Here is a 16,945-nt window from a genome sequence, read left to right on the forward strand (position 1 = left end):
CGCTGGGCGCGGGGTAGGGGCGGGCGGAGGCGGCCCCGCGCATGCGCCGCGGTGGGGGCAGGGGGCGGCGGGCGCCGCCGCGGGGCTGGGACGGGCAGGGACGGCGCCGTCGCCGGTCCCGCCGTGCCTGCGGCCAGCGCTGGGCCGGGCCGGGCCTCGCCGCGGGGCGGAGGGGCGCTGCCCGGGGGATGTGGCCGGTAGAGGCCCCGGCCGCCGAGCCCTCCGTCCCCGGCCACAGTCCCGAGCCCGCCCCCGCGGACCCGCCCGAGAGCCCGCGCGCCCCGGCCAGCCCCTGCAGCAGCCCCGGGCTGGGCTCCGGCTCGCTGCCGCCCGACAGCCTGCAAGCGCTCCCCAGCAGCGGCAGCCCCCGCGAGTCGCCCAGCATCCAGTGTGACAGCCTGGAGTGCCCCTGCTGCGGCAGCGGCTCGGCGTCGCTCGGCGCCGGCGAGGACAGCCTGCAGGGCCCGCTCGCCGCCTGCCCGGGCCGAGGGTGCTCCGGGACGTGCCACAGCAACCCCGCGGCGTCGAGCCGCCTCTCCGACAGCCTCGAGTCCTCCCTGGCCCAGCACGACAGCCTCCAGTCGGTCTGCAGCCTGTGCGAGAGCTTCAGGTCCTCCAGCATCAACGGTGACAGCCTTGAATCCCTTTCCAGCCTGAGCAGTGGGTCCGCCAGCCAGTGAGCCCGCCTTCATCCCCCACACAGTGCGCTGGCCGCTGGGTCACTTCCACCTACGGTGAGAGCTTCCTGGTTTCTGCCCTTCCTCCGGACGGCTGCGTTGATTCTGGCTGCATCCAGTGCCGTAACCTCCAATACTTACTGGCGGTACCCGCCATTCCCAAGTTACACGCTTCAGAGAGGCAGTGCTCACTGTTACCTGCAGTGTTAACGCTGGTTTTTTTGTCATCGGTTAAGAATGGAGGTACGTGGTCCTCGGAGGAATCCCAGCTACCTCTCTGACCTCTATCAGAACATGTTACGAGCTGAAGAAGCACGGGGACGCGGGCAGCAGCAGCCCCCAGCAGTCCACACAAGTAGCAGCAAGGCTCTTTGGAGCAGCACCCTGGCCAAGGGGGGCCCCCAGCCAAGTAAGCCTCAGAGCAGCACTTCCCCCAGCTGCGATCCCGCGCTACGGCCTATCATCCGCCGCCGAGCCAGATCTTTGCCTACATCACCCGAAAGAAGGAAGCGAGGAGCAGCACAGTGTCAAGTTCCCGGATGCCAGAGTCGTATAAACCGGGTGAGATTTGCTGATGCTTTGGGCTTGGAGCTTACTGAAGTGAAAGTCTTCCAGACAGGGGAGGATCCATCGATCCCCTTGCATGTCCTTTCCAGGCTCTCCATAAACTCAGACCTCTGGTGCAGTAGCTCAGACTTGGAGTTTTCTATGCAGTGCTTGGTCCCCGACTTCCAGCAGCCTGCGGACAGTATGGATTTCTCCTCCCGACTTCAGGAGCAACAGGTGTGTCTCGAACGAGTGACCAGCTCAGATCTGGGGCTCAGTGGCACCATCCAGGTTCGCAATATTGCTTTTGAGAAGCAAGTATCTGTGCGATACACCTTTAACCAGTGGAAAAGCCTCCATGAAGTGTGTGCTCATTGGCACAGTAGCATCCCAGAGAAAAACGGGCAAGATCAGGTTGATGTTTTCACTTTCTTTCTCCCTGTGCCTCCTTTCCTCCTTCAGCTGTGCTCTGTAGTCCAGTTCGCAGCAAGGTACCAAGTCAACGGCCAGGAGTACTGGGATAACAACAGAGGCAAAAACTACATTTTAACCTGCCGGATTCACCCCCTTAAGATGCCTAGGGAATGTGAGGAGAGCTGGATCCACTTCATCTGAGCCAAGGATGTGGACGCAGAGCAGCTCGTCAGTAGTCTCGGTGGCCCTCTCTTCCTTGGCATGGCTCTCTGCTCCCATGGCAGCAGTCTCCCTTTTTGAAACCTGCCAAACCTGCCAAAGTGTTTCAGGGTAGCGAAGTAGCCAATGACCCGAACAAACTGTTCTAAACCTTTCAGAAAGTAAAAAGGGCCAAAATGTGTATTGAGTTACATCTGCTGGAAGCTCATGTGATTTCTTGTAGTGTATATGAGCTGTTGCAGGATGATTCCAGGGGATGCTGTCAGACTACCTGAGAGAAAAACAGGACATTTCATGTTGCTAGGAATGTTCTAGGTTGCATAGAATATTTGTGATTGTTTCCTAAATGGACAGTGTGGCTTTACTGGTTGCGTTTCTAATTTTGTTTATATTATCTCACTAAGTCTGGGCACTATTCCATTTATGCATAATTTAGATGGCAGACACTGTGGGGAGTGCTTGTATTTATATATATATATAAAAAACCTAGGACTGTAATCACGTTAAATGTTTCCTTTAATATTTGAGTTAGAAATTAAATGTTATTACAAGCAGAACATACATGAAAATGTGCCATCAGCCCCCTGTTTCCCTTAAGAAAAGGCACTTTTTTTTTTTTTTTTTTTTTTTTTAATCTCCAGTGTTTGCAATAGGCAGCAGGAATGATTGTTACTGAAGTGTGTGTAAGGCAGATCTTCATGGGGAAGTTCTCATCTTTTTGAGGTGATGCACAAGTAGGCTTTTCCTCTGGGTAGTGGTACAGGAATTGTCCTTTCCTTGTGCACCTGTTTTTCCTAAGGGAAACTAGAGCAGTTTTGCATCTGTGTTGCAATTGCAATTGAAGATCTCGAAGCACTGTATCAATGCTAATGACTTTACCACTGTTACTGGTAAATATATAAATCAAGACATTGATATGAGATAGATACATTTATTTAAAAAACAAATAAATAGACAGTACAAGGAGCTGGTTACAGAGCCCTGGAATAGCATGCCAGAACCCTGAACGATGACTCCCTGTTCCCCAGCGTCCCAGTGCTACTGCAGTAGTATGTTTGAATTCTTTAATCAACTACTTCTCATTATAAACCAGTTGAACTCCAAAAAAAGTTCATGGTAAAAGCAAAATCATGTTTTTACTGGTAAACTGATACTTAGACCCATAAACAGAATCCCTTCTGCAGCAGGGAGAGCACAGTAACACTAAGTGCAGTCTGCCCATGCTTCTTGCTCTACTACTATAATTTTGTGGTTTTAGTGTGATTTAAGATTGGCAACAGGCTTAAATCTAACAAGTAAAATATTCTCCATTATTTTTTTCATACATATTCATAAGTGCATGGAAAGTTTAGCTTTATATGTGTAGCATAAATTTTCAAAACTGGCTGATTGGAAGAGCTGCTTTTTAGGCCTATACCATGAAAATCAGGCCACTTATCTGGGCATCTTATTTTGGATTGCTGCTTATGCATCAAAATCACGAGTTGTTCTTAAAATCACCATTGTAAGCAACCCACAGCCAAGTATATATCAGTCAAAAAAGCCTAGTATTTCTGGAAGTGCAGAAACCCCAAGAAAATTCATGTCTGGCAACTTAATGTTACTCCTTATTTGTGATACCCATTTAGCAAAGCTGGGGTTTCAAGTGAAGAAGCTGCCTCGTTCCATTAGTCTTTGGCTTTCAAAGGAACGGAAATCATTAATGATTCTGTGAGCTGCAGAGCACCTCTTGCAGAGTACTGAGAAAATTCAATCCTGTTTGAAACCACTGAGAACTGACCGTGTAGTTTCCTTTAACTTTGTATTGGAGTACTGTTGAGGTTGAACGAAGCTGAAATTGTTTTGAAGGAGTAGGTGAGGCTGAGGTGCGATTGCCAGCTACAAAGAGTGCTGTCTCCTTTCAATCCGCCTGCTTTACTTTCTATATCTGGTTAGAGGAGTGACCATTGCCAATGTAGCAGCAGCTCTTGTCCCCTAGAAAAATCAATGCAGGGAACTGGAAGACTAGTCTTCCTCATATGGCACAAAAAAAGAGAGCTCTGTAAGAAGGGGCACTGCCTAATTAATTGTAAGGCTTTATTGCCTCCTGTGGTGGGCTTCTTATGGTTAAATGACATATGACAATACAGGACATAATATATCTGAACTAGTCAACATAGAGTCTTCATAGTCAATGGAGATGTTTTTCATATGGTTAGCAGACTACCTGCGGTGTGACACACTGCATCATCTCTGCTGAGCGCAGAGAGAATGCTGCAGGACTAGTTCTGCCATACTGAAATTCTCAGCATTCATGCAGATTGTGCCAAATTATGCCAGAGTCTGTAGGTATCAAGTTAGATGAGCTGAAACACACCGTCAGTGACTGCAGAAGAATCTTTCTTGGCGTGAATTGAAATTGCATACCCTTACTTTTGTGAAACACTCACTTAAGGAATTTCATTAATTTTTATCTAGTATTGTTAAAGTCCATATAAGCAAAGTTTTATGTACTCGTCAGCAAAGTAAAAAGAAGACAAACACACATGCACAGAAGCACTTGTGCTGAATAACTTGCACTATTTTAAAATATTGTTCCCCTCCCAAACTACTGTATTTCTTCCATCAGCAAAACCAAGGCATCACCTTTCAGCACACCATAAAAAATCCTATTGTTACCAAACTGGTATTTGACACTAGTTTACAATGGACATTGCTGGAGCCCAGCACAGTACTTGGCTTCCTGGCAGAAAGGTGCTGTTGCTGTCTTCTGGGAGGGACTTTGTCATGTGCCAGCAAATGTCAAATCTGAGTGGTGTTGCAGGCCGGGATAGATTATGTAAAGCTGAGGCTGTTAGTTTAAAGGTTAACGTCATGTATACAGTGTAGGAGAGAGGTGAGAAATGAATGTCTCAGTGATGTGAGTTTGGCTTGTATTGTCTTCCTTCCACAACCCCTCAGGGTATTTGCATGTGCAAAATCTTGAATACTGAAGTATTATTCCAAGTTTGCCTTTTGTCTTTGCTTGTATTGCACTGCTGGAGAATAATTGACAGTAGCTGTTACTAAAGCAGCTGTCGTGGCTGACTGTGGGTCAAGCAGGCCTTCCTCGTAACGGACCTGCGGGTGATCTCTGGGTTAAGCTGTTAAAACATTCACACGAGTACTGGCATCTGTCACATGTAAGATGAAATTTGCACTTAATGTTTTCCTGTCACATTCAGTAGTGATTCTAGGTGACAAAAAGGGGATTAAGCCATTAAGTAGTGGTAATAAGTTGTGAAGATAAGCTTATGACCACCGTTATAAATTCTCAGGACAATTTGGCTGCTTGCACTGTGTTCAAAGTGAGCACTTCTGTTATAATGAGGATTTTGTAAAAGTGAATTCCTCACAAGGGTTATTTGCCATATAATGCACTTTTAAAAACTTGTATTTATTATAGTGATGCAATAAATGAATGAGCAGTCCACAGTTTCAAGGTTCTTTCAAGCATGTTTTTAAAAAATACATATGGAATCCATGTAAATGAATAGGTGTTGTCTTTCCTGATGAAATGTCTTCTCGAGAATAAAGTACATTACACAGTGTATCAGTAAAGCACATACATTAGACAAAAGGTCATTTTGTTTTAGTGGAGAGTTGTATGGTTGCAAAGTGCTTAATTCATTTAAAAAAACAGTAATAAAACTATGGCTATTGTAATACAAAAGACTGTAATAAAAGCTTTTCATAATTTTATGTTGGTTTTGTCAATGGTATGTACTCCTGTTAATGTTTAAGAAAATTCATGAAGCAACTTAGTGCTGGATTGTTACTTCCAGAGCAATATACTCAGGAAAGTAAGGTGAGTTCAAGTTGCTAGAAAATGAACAGCACTTGATAAAAATACAGTGGTTAGTCTATACAGCTGCAAAAATGATCAGGCTGCCACTTCTTACATGGAATTTGCTTCCATTTCACATCAAGAGTTCTGCACAAGCAGCATCTGCAGGATTAAGATACAACATTGGGAAAAAAAAAAAAAAAACAAACAAACCAACACTGCCAACTGATTCTAATATGGTTTCTTGGAGAAGAAGAGAAAAGGGTTTTCTAACAGCACTTTCCAAAGCTGTGCTAGACTGTACTTGACACATTAATTTCTGAGCCCCACAGTTGTGTTATTCTATCTTGCATTTGTTCTTTCAGTTTTCATTGCTGCAGTCTATCCTCCCAAACCATGTTCTTTTCACTCAAAGGTTTCTCAAAAATGTATCTGGCGACACATGGTATGTTGAGATGTCCATCTCTGCAGTAACTGATTTGTCTTGAAATGCATCTCCAGCAGTGTCAAGTATTTATTTGATACAGGTCAAGATGTGAATAAACTGTTGCCAGGTTTCTTCTAAAGCAAAATTGGAGACATTTAACTAGAAGATATATATTACCAATTACTTTTTAATCAGTGTTAATAACCTCAACACTGCATTATCAAAGTTGTTTAGGGGAAAGACGATTATTGCAAATCACAATTTAAATGTATGGGATGTCTATATTACACTAAGTTGCTTCAGAATGTCAATGTCAATTTCTATTACAAAGTATACCAATTACGTGTTATAAATATAAGCATGTAGACCTATAAAGGAGGGTGCTTTTAGAAAGCATGATGTTATAATACCTTATCTTTATGACTCTTGGTTTTCCATTTTCCTACGCTATTGACCTAAATCGGAACTAGCAGTAGTAACACCTTAACTGTCGTAACTTTACCCAATAAAATAGAGTATTAAGAATCACCTGGAAATAAATACAGCAGCCACAGTGTCACCTAGCCAGAAGACCAGCAAAGGATAGAGATAGTGGTCTTTGATTTTAACAAATCTCTTGAAAACAATGTGAATTTGCTTGAGCCTCATGGGTGGGGATGTGTGTAAGAGTATTTAAGAGAAGGACTGACTTTTGCTGTGAACATCCAACCATCAGGTTTATTTTACAGATAGCATTATTTTTAATGTAGGTGTTATTTTGACATTTGGCTTCAAATTCATAGTTTCTTTGCATATATCTTACAAACACAAAAAATTAAATTCCAACTTGTACTGAGTAATATGCTAACAGTCAATCGTAACTGCAGTACTTAATTTAGTGTCTCATCAGTGCTCACAACAATTTTGTATGTACGTTACAAGCACTGGCTGGTAAAGACACAGAGCAGCAAGTCTAAATGATTAGTCATTTGTCAACAAGAGTGTAATGTCAGTGCTGACTTCTTTCCTGATTAGGCTTTCTCCCTCAGATCTGCAGCTGTATCAGCTAACACTTGGTATTAAAACTGTTGGCATCAACGCTTCTGACCCTTTAGTTCTACATACAACGGCAGCTTGTTCCAATCTGTGTAATGCATAACTTAATGAAAATTCTGCTTTCCGCTGACCTCCCTTCTGCTAAACCAAACAGAATGTGAGCAATCTGGTCAAGTGGAAGGTATCCCTGCCCATGGCAAGGGGATTGGACTAGATGATTGTTAAGGTTCCTTCTAACACAAAACTATTCTATGATTCTAAAATAGGCATTAGGGGATGTTTATTTCTGTCTGTTTGACACCAATCATGTCAGTGTACCTGGTGCAGGAGGGAAAGTGTATGATCCACTTCTCCCAGACTTCATGACTCACTTTTCTTTCGCTCTAGAATGAGTAAGGCTGTTTTCTTTACAAGATCTGAAAATCTGGAAATAGTCTAAGCCTGTGTTGATGCTAATTCAGTTTTTACAGAAAATTTTGGATGCTCCAGGTTCCTCATGGAAAGTTTTGTCCCTAGTAGGTTTCTCAGTAAAGCTGTACTTCTACAGATCTGTTTTAGATCACCCACTGCTTTCTACTAAAGCATCCCAAGAACAAATGTGACAGCAGCTAATGCTGCAGTTAATCCCTTGAACTGAGCATGCCTCCTGCAAAATGCTCAGCACTACTCACGCCCATGGGATCAAATCCTCAGTGGAGAGGATCCAAGTCTCATACCACTTGTCATTTTCTTGAATTACAGTGACATCTGGTGGTACTTTAAATACTTCCTGTACAGCTTTTTTACCTTTTATAGTATTTTTCTTATTTAAGTGTTTTCTTATTTTAGGAAGTCAGTGGTGGTACTTACAATTGCTGCAGGTTTGCCTACTGTGAAAGGTGGTTGGTTTCCTCCATGTTCCCCTACTGCTTATTCCGGGTATGAATGGAGATGCCTCCTGATACTCCATTGGAATAATACAAAAGATTCATGCTGAATGTTAACACCTGTTTGTGTTAGATAGATACACCAGTATCACACCAATACTAGTAAAGCCCCACTCTGGAACGGCTGGATTTCATTTGAACACCTTACCCAGTTCCCTCTGATGAAGAGCACAGAAGCCAGCAGGTCCGTGTCCGCGTTGCTGTATCGGCCCTGCCTACTCGGGCACTTCGTGGTGGTGGAAATGTTGCTGAATTAAGCGTACAATTGAATTATGCTGGTTTAGCAACCTCGTGCCCCCTAACTTCTGCCTACACTATGCACTGAAATTAACGTTCTACGTACTGGTTATCAGTAACGACAACCTGTAACGCAGAACGGAGCAGCAGCGGGCCCGCGTAAGCAGGTGCTTGGCTACCGTGGCTACTGCACACCGCTGGCACCGCACCGCCGAGCCCCGTTGCCGTTCCTCCTGCGGGCCCCGGTGCTGGGGCTGCGGCAGCTCCCGCTCGGCACGGCGGGCAGGGGCGCTGGGCGGGCAGGGGCGCTGGGCGGGCAGGGTAGGGTAGGCGCCTCACCCGGCGGGCAGCGGGACTCTCACAGCCATCAGGGCGGCTGCAGCACGTCCGAGCGACGCCAGATCTCCCGGCCGCAGGAGGCGCCAGCGCAGCCAAAGACGGCTCCTGGCGGCCCGGCCCTGAGGGGGCTCCCCGTGGCCTGGCCGAGGCACCCCTGCTCCCACCCCACGCCGCGCCCTCCGCGGCAGCTGACCGGCTAGGTGAGGCCGCCACAGGTGCGGAGAGAGGAGAAGCCTCTGCGCGGGGATGCCTGACGGCAAGGGAAACCCGCCTTGCGACCCGCGCCTGCGGTGGCGATTGGCCCGTATGCCGCCCGCGCGGGCAATGATTGGCTGGAGACTACCGGCGCTGGAAGTGATTGGTCGGCGGGAAGCGGTGCCTTGGTGTGCCGCGGCGGTCAGGTGAGGGGCGCCATGCTGGGGGGCTTCGCCGCCGACCTCCCGCGGCCAGCAGCTCTGCCGGCGCTGAGGTGGCTGGTGGCACGGGGGTGCGGGGCCTTTGCCTCCCAGTAATAAAGTTCTTGAGGGAGGTGCTAGCCACTGCGTGTGTGTTTGGAGGGCGGAGGTCTTCCCCCCTGGTCTAAAGGAGGCACACAGAAGGGGATTCATGTTTTCTCTGGCATGTCTGACTAGGACTGAGGAAAGAGGCCTGTGAGGTGATAGCCAGGCTGCAGTGGAGGCTGCTGCATTCTTTTGCTGCTGCATTGGGCAATATAGATTAATTTATACAAAGCATAAAGAAGTTTGTTGGGTTTTTTAAATACATTGACTCTCAAAACAAGATACTTAGGTCAGCTTTTGAGTATTAAGAAAATGTTTTCAGAAAACTATAATTTTGACATCTTCCTTTTTGGTGATAGTCATGTCAGAGCGCACCGCTATGTATAATTAGGATAGCTTTTTTCCCTGCATGTGTTCATCACATTTTTCTTAAATGATTTAATTTATTATTTTATAATGAGGCCCTTCTGGAGTTCTGCTGTTGACTTACCTATTCTGAATAAATTAGTGAAGGTTTTTTTTGTTGTTTTTTTCCTTGTGGAGAAATACGGACTGTCCGCTGCAGGACCCTCTGTTCCTCCATTGCCAAAGTTGATCCTTCCTTCCCCTCTCATTTTAAGCAATTGCTTATCCACGCAAGGGTGTTTCATTATATCCCCAGTTAGTTTAATTTCCTAAACAGTATTTAGCCGAGTGACAAATTCTGGAATTTGTAATGTATTTTGACTGATCGCTGGTGTTCGTGAAACTGATTTGAGTCTTAAGTCAGTGAATTGTGTTTTGGTGATGTGATGGTTGTTCCCTTATGCAGCTGAGTAGATGAACTGCAAAAATGGCAGCCAGGAGTGAGATGCAGGTATGTGTTTATGGACCAGGATAGTTGAGTATTGATTGTTTTAATTACTAGCTTAAAGCGCTGCTTCTGGTATTTAATTACAAGTAAAATTCGCAGTGTGGAAAAGAATGTTGTAGGAAGAAATTTTCCTTTGATGTAGGTTAGTGCTAAGTAGCTGGGTAGGAAGCAAGAGGAATTGGAAATAGTTACTGATTAAAATCATGCATTTGACATACATGAATCAGTTAGAATGATGCTTGAGCTCAAAATGCTGAAGTCTGTTTATAACTGGTCTAGAAAGAATAGAGGGGCAAAATAGTCGAGGAAGGCAGTAGTGCTCAAATATATTAACATCTTTTAAAATCAGTAATAGATAACTTAGAAATGCAAAGTATTATATGTAGTAAGGATGGGATATTAACACAGTGAGAACTTATATAAGCATTTGTTTGTAGCATGAGGAAAGAAAAAACATTCAGTTAAGGAAAACTGGCACATAATTAAAAACTCGGTTCATAAGTATTTGCATGATTAGTGTATTAGATATGATGTTCCATGCTTTAGGTTTTACATTTATCGATTCTGTGATTCAGAATATTTTCTTAGAATGCAGCAGGTGATTGCATAAAACCTATGCTAAATCTTGCTAAATTAGTATTGGTGTTAAGCATACAGTAATACAGTTGCTCTGTTTTCTTTTATCGTTGACAGTTTGAAAAGTTACTTGATGAAGTTACAAGAAAAAAAGATTTCCGATTATTAGAACAGTTTGTGGCAGCAGAAGACTGTGAAAATGCCTCTCACAAATGCAGCAACCAGTTTGTCAACAAATTAGACAAGCTTCTGTGTTGGGTAATATAATTGTTACATTAGTGTAATCTATATGGTCATTTTAATAGTCTGAAAAAATGTTTTTCATTTGGCTTGGTTTATACCAGCAGTTGATTTGAAAAACTGAAATAAAATTCAAGAACAAAAATTCTACTTCAGGCTACAATTAAGGTGGCTTTTGAAAACAAAAAGGCATCTGGTTCATTAAATACAGGTTCCTCTAGAACTGTATACTAAAGTCAGTATTGTAATTTCAATTTCAGGAACTTGACAAACAAGAAGTCAAAACTATTTCCACTTTACTAAATTCTGTTCAGAAATGTTGGAACAAAATCAGCATAGCAGGAGAAGATGGGGTCCCAGCAATGATAAAACATGGCTTTATTGGAAGGATAAGTAAAACTATATAAAGCATACGTGAACTTCTTAAAAATATATATATAATTTAATAGAGCATGCGTAAGTACTGCCTGACTGCTGAACAGCTTAGTATTTGATTTGGCCCTTGACTGTTTCTGAATTAAGAATTTCCCATAACTTTGCAACAAACGTTATTCAGATTTAAATGTTCCTTGACAAGTGACTCCTTATAAAGTGATGCTGCTCTAAGTGAAGGTATTGCAAATTATGCAATATATAATTAATTTAGAAATGCTTACAACAAGGTGATATCTTTATATGAACTTGCTATACTGCTTTTGATTGAGGAGTTGGAATTTCCTGGTGCAATTTATTAATTATTTTGTTAATACTTGCAACAGCAATAATGTACCTTTTCTTTCAACAGGTTGTAGTGCTACTCAGATTATTTGGTGTTATTTCGATCTGTACGTTGAATACATTAAATCAGTTGTAACTCAACATAATAAATATACCAAAAAATAGATACCACTTCTTACTACTTTCACCAGAGACTTCACTGAAGAAAATTAATGGCAATGTCAGATGTGTTACTCGATTGCCTTCTCAACTGCTTTACTAAAAAAAAACCTGGTGTTAACTTCATGCTTATATTCACATCTGCAAACATACTTTTCCATTCAGCCATTATCCATTTTCAGCTCTTCTGTTTGTGATGGCAGGTGTAAAAGTAGTCCTCTAGTTTTTGTGTTAAAAAATCAGCTACAGAAATTACCTTAGTTTGAAATCACCTACATTTGTTTAGTGTGAGTGAAAAATTTCAGTCTGGCACTAAAGTATGTTCAGCAGACTGGTAATGTTGCTGTTGTTTCAATCATTGTATAGTTTGTATAATTTTACTTCAGTATAATATGTATTATTGTCCTTCTTCATGCTATTAAAATAGATTTATTTTCCCTTTACGTGGTTAATTGGTTTGAAAAGGTAAAAAGAATTTTGATCCGTGGAGGAAATGAAAAGAATGAAATGCTTACAAGTCTGGCTGAAGATTTCTTCAACATGTTGCTGGTAAAAATATTTTGATAATAAAATACATTGTGTGTATTATTAATAAATTACTAGTAAATTAATTACCAGTAGTTTATCAACAAAAGAATTTCAAATGTGTTTCTATTGTTTCCATTTAATATCCTTTGAAAGTTAATGTTACAATGATTTCTGATATAGATTGTAAGTCTTTTTGGATAAACAATTTGCCTGTGTTCATACTCATTTTCTGTTCATGATGAGCATCATGAAATAAAGAAAACAACTTAAGTGTTCAGTGAACAAAAAAATTTAATCTTACTCTAATTTTGATTACATAAATTATTGGTATGCTAATCCCAAGACCTCAAATTTATAAGATCTGTGAGGTTTTTCCAGTGCATAAAAAAAATTATCATTGGGGAAGTAATTTCCATAAATTTAACTGAAATATAATATTGGAAAATGACACTTGGTATTAGAAGAAGTCTCATGTTCTTCATTAAGGATGAGATAATTTTATAATCTTAAATGCTTTTTGATTACTTGCTTTAGGTACGCTACCTGATTTTCATGCTGTAATATTTACAGTATCAAAATGATTTGTTTTGGTTTTGTTTTTTTATTGTAGGCTATATGTGATAGCAGACCTGAAGGTGAGCTTTAAAAAAGTGTATGGTAGATATGATAGTTAACCTTAAAATGTCTCTTCAGAATACTTAATCAGTGTATTTTTAAAATAATCTCATGCCCAAGGGACTTACGTAGTGGTGCACAGGAATAGTAACATCGTAAAGAGCCATATTTGCTATAAACTTTAAATAACTGTTTTGTCTTGCATTTAACCATTAAGCTTAAGATGTTTGGTTGGGTCTTTTTTAATATCAGTAATCTTGTATGGACAGGAAGACATACTATATTTTATTTCTAAATGAAGATGAGTCTTTATCCAGATGCTGATGAGGGGGTACCCTAATACAGTTTTTATAACTAATTGATTTCTTCCTATTCATTAGGTAAAATGCAAATACTAGAAAACTTTGTTGTGAGAACATGTACACTCATCACTGATGTAAGAATTAGTATTTATGTTCAGCATGAGGTAAACACTCTTCTTTCTAAGCAATAATTTTCTGGTTAGTGTTTTAACTGTACAGATGCTGCAAAAGGAAGATTATTGTGGTGCTCTAGTAGCAGAAGCATGATTTAATGTTTCTTTGGGAATATTTGTTGTCATTCGTATGTTGGTGTTTGGTGTTTGGTGGGTGTTTTTTTTCAGATTACTGACTTTTTTGATAGTTATTAATAAAACAATGGTATTAAGATTCTGGTGAGAAAGCTGTATAGAAGCGTAGGAAATAATATGCTCTATTACAACTGCTATAAATAGGATTAAGATTCTTGGCTGTAAATTCCTTAGATACTTGTAGGAAACCTGCATACCTTCTAGTATATTACAAATGTCTCCTATTTATTTTTGTAAACTCAGGTTGTCAGGTTTTCCCTTCCCCCCCCCCCCCCCCCCCCCCCCCCCCCAAAGAAAGGGAAAGTTACGAAAAGTCTTCTATAAAGGCTGCATCCTCAAAGGAGAGGCTTTTTAATTCAAACTTAAGGTACACTTTAGCTCAGTAATAGACTACAGACAGCACTCCAGCTTTGAAAGTTTTGGGGATTTTTTGCTGTATTTAAGGCTGAAAAAATGAAGCATAGCCCTTTAACAGCTGATGTTCACATTAAAGCTTATGTAATTTATTGGAATTAATGTAGTTAGTATTAAGATAAATGGCATTTAAGGTAAGATATAACTCATTTTCTTTTCTTGTTTTGCAATTATTTCTCTTCAATGGTATGAAATACATTGCAAGGGCCCAAAATAAGAATAACTTTAAATATAAAATAAGTTGATAAAGTTTATCTCACTCCCCTTTTTCCACTCTTCTTAGGTAGTAAGAAAACTGAATTTAATGCTTGACAACATGCCTCGAGATGTCAGGAAAAAAGTATTTGCTACAAAGGAAATGTTGCTTGTCATGTAAATAATCTTCAGTATAATTTTTATAGCATTATATCATTTGCATAGCTGGGAAGGCAGTTTTCACTAAGACATGCTGCATGCAGATTGGTCCCTGCTCAAATCACTTTTGCATTTGCTTTTGTGTTGCCAGTGGTAGTGGCTGTGGGCAGGTATTCACGTGGGTTATTCTCCATTACAAGCCTAAATTTACATCTTTCCTGATCTGGGTCTTCTCGTCCCAGTTGTTGTAAAATAATTAAATTCTTATTTGTAAGTATGTATGTAAAGTACAGTGAATCAGTCACTGGAAGGACAAGTTATTCACGCTGGGAAACCTTTTTACAGCATTTGAAAAAATAAATAGAATAAAAATTACGTCTATCAGGTGGTTCACTTCCCCAGTAGTACTTTCAGATGTATATCCTTAGCATAACAGACTTACCCCTTTGATGTCTAATAGTTTAGTGGAAGCAGGGTTTTATCTCATACATTGAAAGCTTGTAATTAATAAACTTTACTTCTATGCTTTGTGTTGATGTCCTGTTTTGATGTAATGTTACATTGTTTGGCAGGAGTGACATGGGGAGCAGAATTTTGGATGCTGGAGGTGAGCAAAGGACGTAACAGACAATTTAGTAGTGAGCTTAAAAAATTGCATGCAGACCCATTAAAGAAGCTGCAGAATGTTGTGATTAGAGTCCTCTGGAAAATAAAAATAGTGCATGAAAGCAATCTGCAAAATAGAATGTTTCAGATCTGTGTAGTGCGTGGCTAACTGCAATTTTCAGTCCTTCTGTAGAATATAAGTTTTAAAATAAAAAAGATCGTAAGGAAGTCAGTCTTTTGAGGATAGTGAAGTGCTAGCCATGTTTAGTAGTACTGTAACTTCTCTCAGGGGTCACTTGGTATCCAACGGTTTCCCAGTTCTGACAGGTGAAAGCTGGAAAGTTCTTACCTCTTGCTTATACACCTAGTGTTGCTCAGATGTTCTTTGAAAGTTTGGTTGAAATTTCATTTTGAAACATAAGTTGTTTAGTCATTCTTATTCCCTTATCTATATATCCTTTTATCTATGAATCTTTTATGGGTTACATATTTGGATGTGATGTGATAACATAGTAGGAAATGTTCAGCAGTGCATATACCAGTTTCCTATGTAATATTTTTTTTTATATCATTAGTATCTTTAAAACTGCTATTCCTGTAAAATGTGTTGTGCTGTAGACTATGACCTGCAAGTAGCCATTACAGAAGCTTTATGCAGAATGGTATCAGAGAAACAAAGACGAGAACTGGCATGCAAGTGGTTTCCCATGGAGTTTGTGTCCACTGCATTTAAAGGAATTAAAGATTCTGAGTTTGAAACAGTAAGTCTTTCGAAAAATATTTACAGGCAGGTAAACATTCATTTTACAAATCTTTAAGAACTTTCTGTGTTTTAATAGGATTGCAGAAAATTTCTTAACCAGGTGAATGGCATGCTTGGAGACAAAAGAAGGTAAAACAATTTTTTTTGAAAGCCAATATATTTTCTTTTTTGGATTTCTTGACCGTTCCTTGGGAGTTACCTTTGTATCATAAAGACTGGTTTTGGGAAACTCTGAATTAAAAGAATACAAGCAAATAAGATGAATATTGCTGTGTTAGGAAGTCAACAACCACATGAAGTTAAGATAGTTTAAAAATATTAAACAGTAAAGAAATTGAGTAATACCATCTTTTGGTACGTTGTCACTAATACTGTCTTCTCTATTAAGATGTTAATTTTTTGTAATTCCCATTATTTGGAAAAAACACAAACATATGTTTCAGATTAGTAGATAATTGCTTGAAGAACTGGTCACTAAATAAAGGACATGCATTTGAAAAGATCCTTAAAAATATAAAGTGTTTGCTTCGCTTCCTTTAATAAATGTTTGTAAGAAGCCAGTTTTTGTATTCTAGTCAGTTCCACTGGAAAATTTTGAGATGCTCAATAATTGAGGAAACATCATTAACAATCGCTAGTAATCGGTTAGCGTATATTCCTTTATTGATTTAGGGTATTTCCATTGAGATAATGATCAATGAGAACATCTGGTAGAGAAATGGGACATGAAAAAGAAAAGAAAATACGAGCTTTTTTCTTATGCATATGATCACATGCTCTGCATCTTACTTTTTATATGTCATGACAGCAAAGAGATTGTATGTCTTTATGTTAGGTGTATATTCAGCTTGAATACCATTCTTAAAATACCAGATAAACTAGATATATGAATGTTGTGACAAGAGGTCTGAGACCGCTGCTTTCATTGTGAGGCTGTATACTTTTTCATGGTGTCTCCTTTGGGAAAGAAATGCAGTCAAGTGACTGCTCTTTTGATTGCTCTGATCTCTTGGTCTCTGAAGCACACAAGATTTGTGCTGAAAATACAGTTCAGTCGCTGTGTTCAGATATGAACAGTGTATTTACAGCATTTTAGGATACTTGACAAAATACCCTTTTCTTACAGGGTTTTTACATATCCGTGTTTATCAGCAGCTCTTGGTGAATATGAGGTAAGTTTCAGACTTAATCATATCCACAGATTTTCATTAGTGCAGTTGAAGGATTTCTGCCTTCTAGTAAAGAAAGAATAAGCATCAAGTAAAAAAAAAATATCTTTTTTTTTTTTTTTTTCTTCAGGTGTATACAGATCTGCATGTATTCAAAGTTTCTCAGACTAACACAAAGCCTGTTAGCTGGTATAAATCATTGTTCTCAGCTCTTAC

The 16,945-nt window shown here is 40.5% G+C and overlaps 2 protein-coding genes across 2 annotated transcripts in view; both read left to right on the forward strand.

Annotated features, from left to right (window-relative positions):
• Positions 1-79: 79 nt before the first annotated feature.
• On the forward strand, positions 80-5,576 carry PPP1R3D (protein phosphatase 1 regulatory subunit 3D). Its single transcript, XM_040609062.1, has one exon. The coding sequence runs from the start codon at positions 915-917 to the stop codon at positions 1,836-1,838; it is 924 nt and encodes a 307-aa protein (XP_040464996.1). The 5' UTR covers positions 80-914; the 3' UTR covers positions 1,839-5,576.
• Positions 5,577-8,871: 3,295 nt separating this feature from the next.
• The window catches only part of SYCP2 (synaptonemal complex protein 2), a 32,087-nt gene continuing 24,013 nt past the window's right edge, over positions 8,872-16,945 (forward strand). Inside the window, exons 1-12 of the mRNA XM_040608908.1 lie at positions 8,872-9,026; positions 10,525-10,576; positions 10,672-10,812; positions 11,055-11,183; positions 12,115-12,219; positions 12,809-12,833; positions 13,194-13,279; positions 14,121-14,209; positions 14,764-14,798; positions 15,416-15,558; positions 15,637-15,689; positions 16,687-16,732. Of these exons, the coding sequence (XP_040464842.1) occupies positions 8,872-9,026; positions 10,525-10,576; positions 10,672-10,812; positions 11,055-11,183; positions 12,115-12,219; positions 12,809-12,833; positions 13,194-13,279; positions 14,121-14,209; positions 14,764-14,798; positions 15,416-15,558; positions 15,637-15,689; positions 16,687-16,732 (1,059 nt within the window). The remainder of the gene's footprint in view (positions 9,027-10,524; positions 10,577-10,671; positions 10,813-11,054; positions 11,184-12,114; positions 12,220-12,808; positions 12,834-13,193; positions 13,280-14,120; positions 14,210-14,763; positions 14,799-15,415; positions 15,559-15,636; positions 15,690-16,686; positions 16,733-16,945) is intronic.

The sequence above is a fragment of the Falco naumanni genome, chromosome 10, assembly GCF_017639655.2.
Source record: "Falco naumanni isolate bFalNau1 chromosome 10, bFalNau1.pat, whole genome shotgun sequence".
In the NCBI taxonomy this organism is placed as follows: Eukaryota; Metazoa; Chordata; class Aves; order Falconiformes; family Falconidae; genus Falco; species Falco naumanni.

Coding starts and splice junctions, on each gene's coding strand:
- PPP1R3D (XM_040609062.1), top strand. CDS start 915: ATGGAGGTACGTGGTCCTCGGAGGAATCCCAGCTACCTCTCTGACCTC.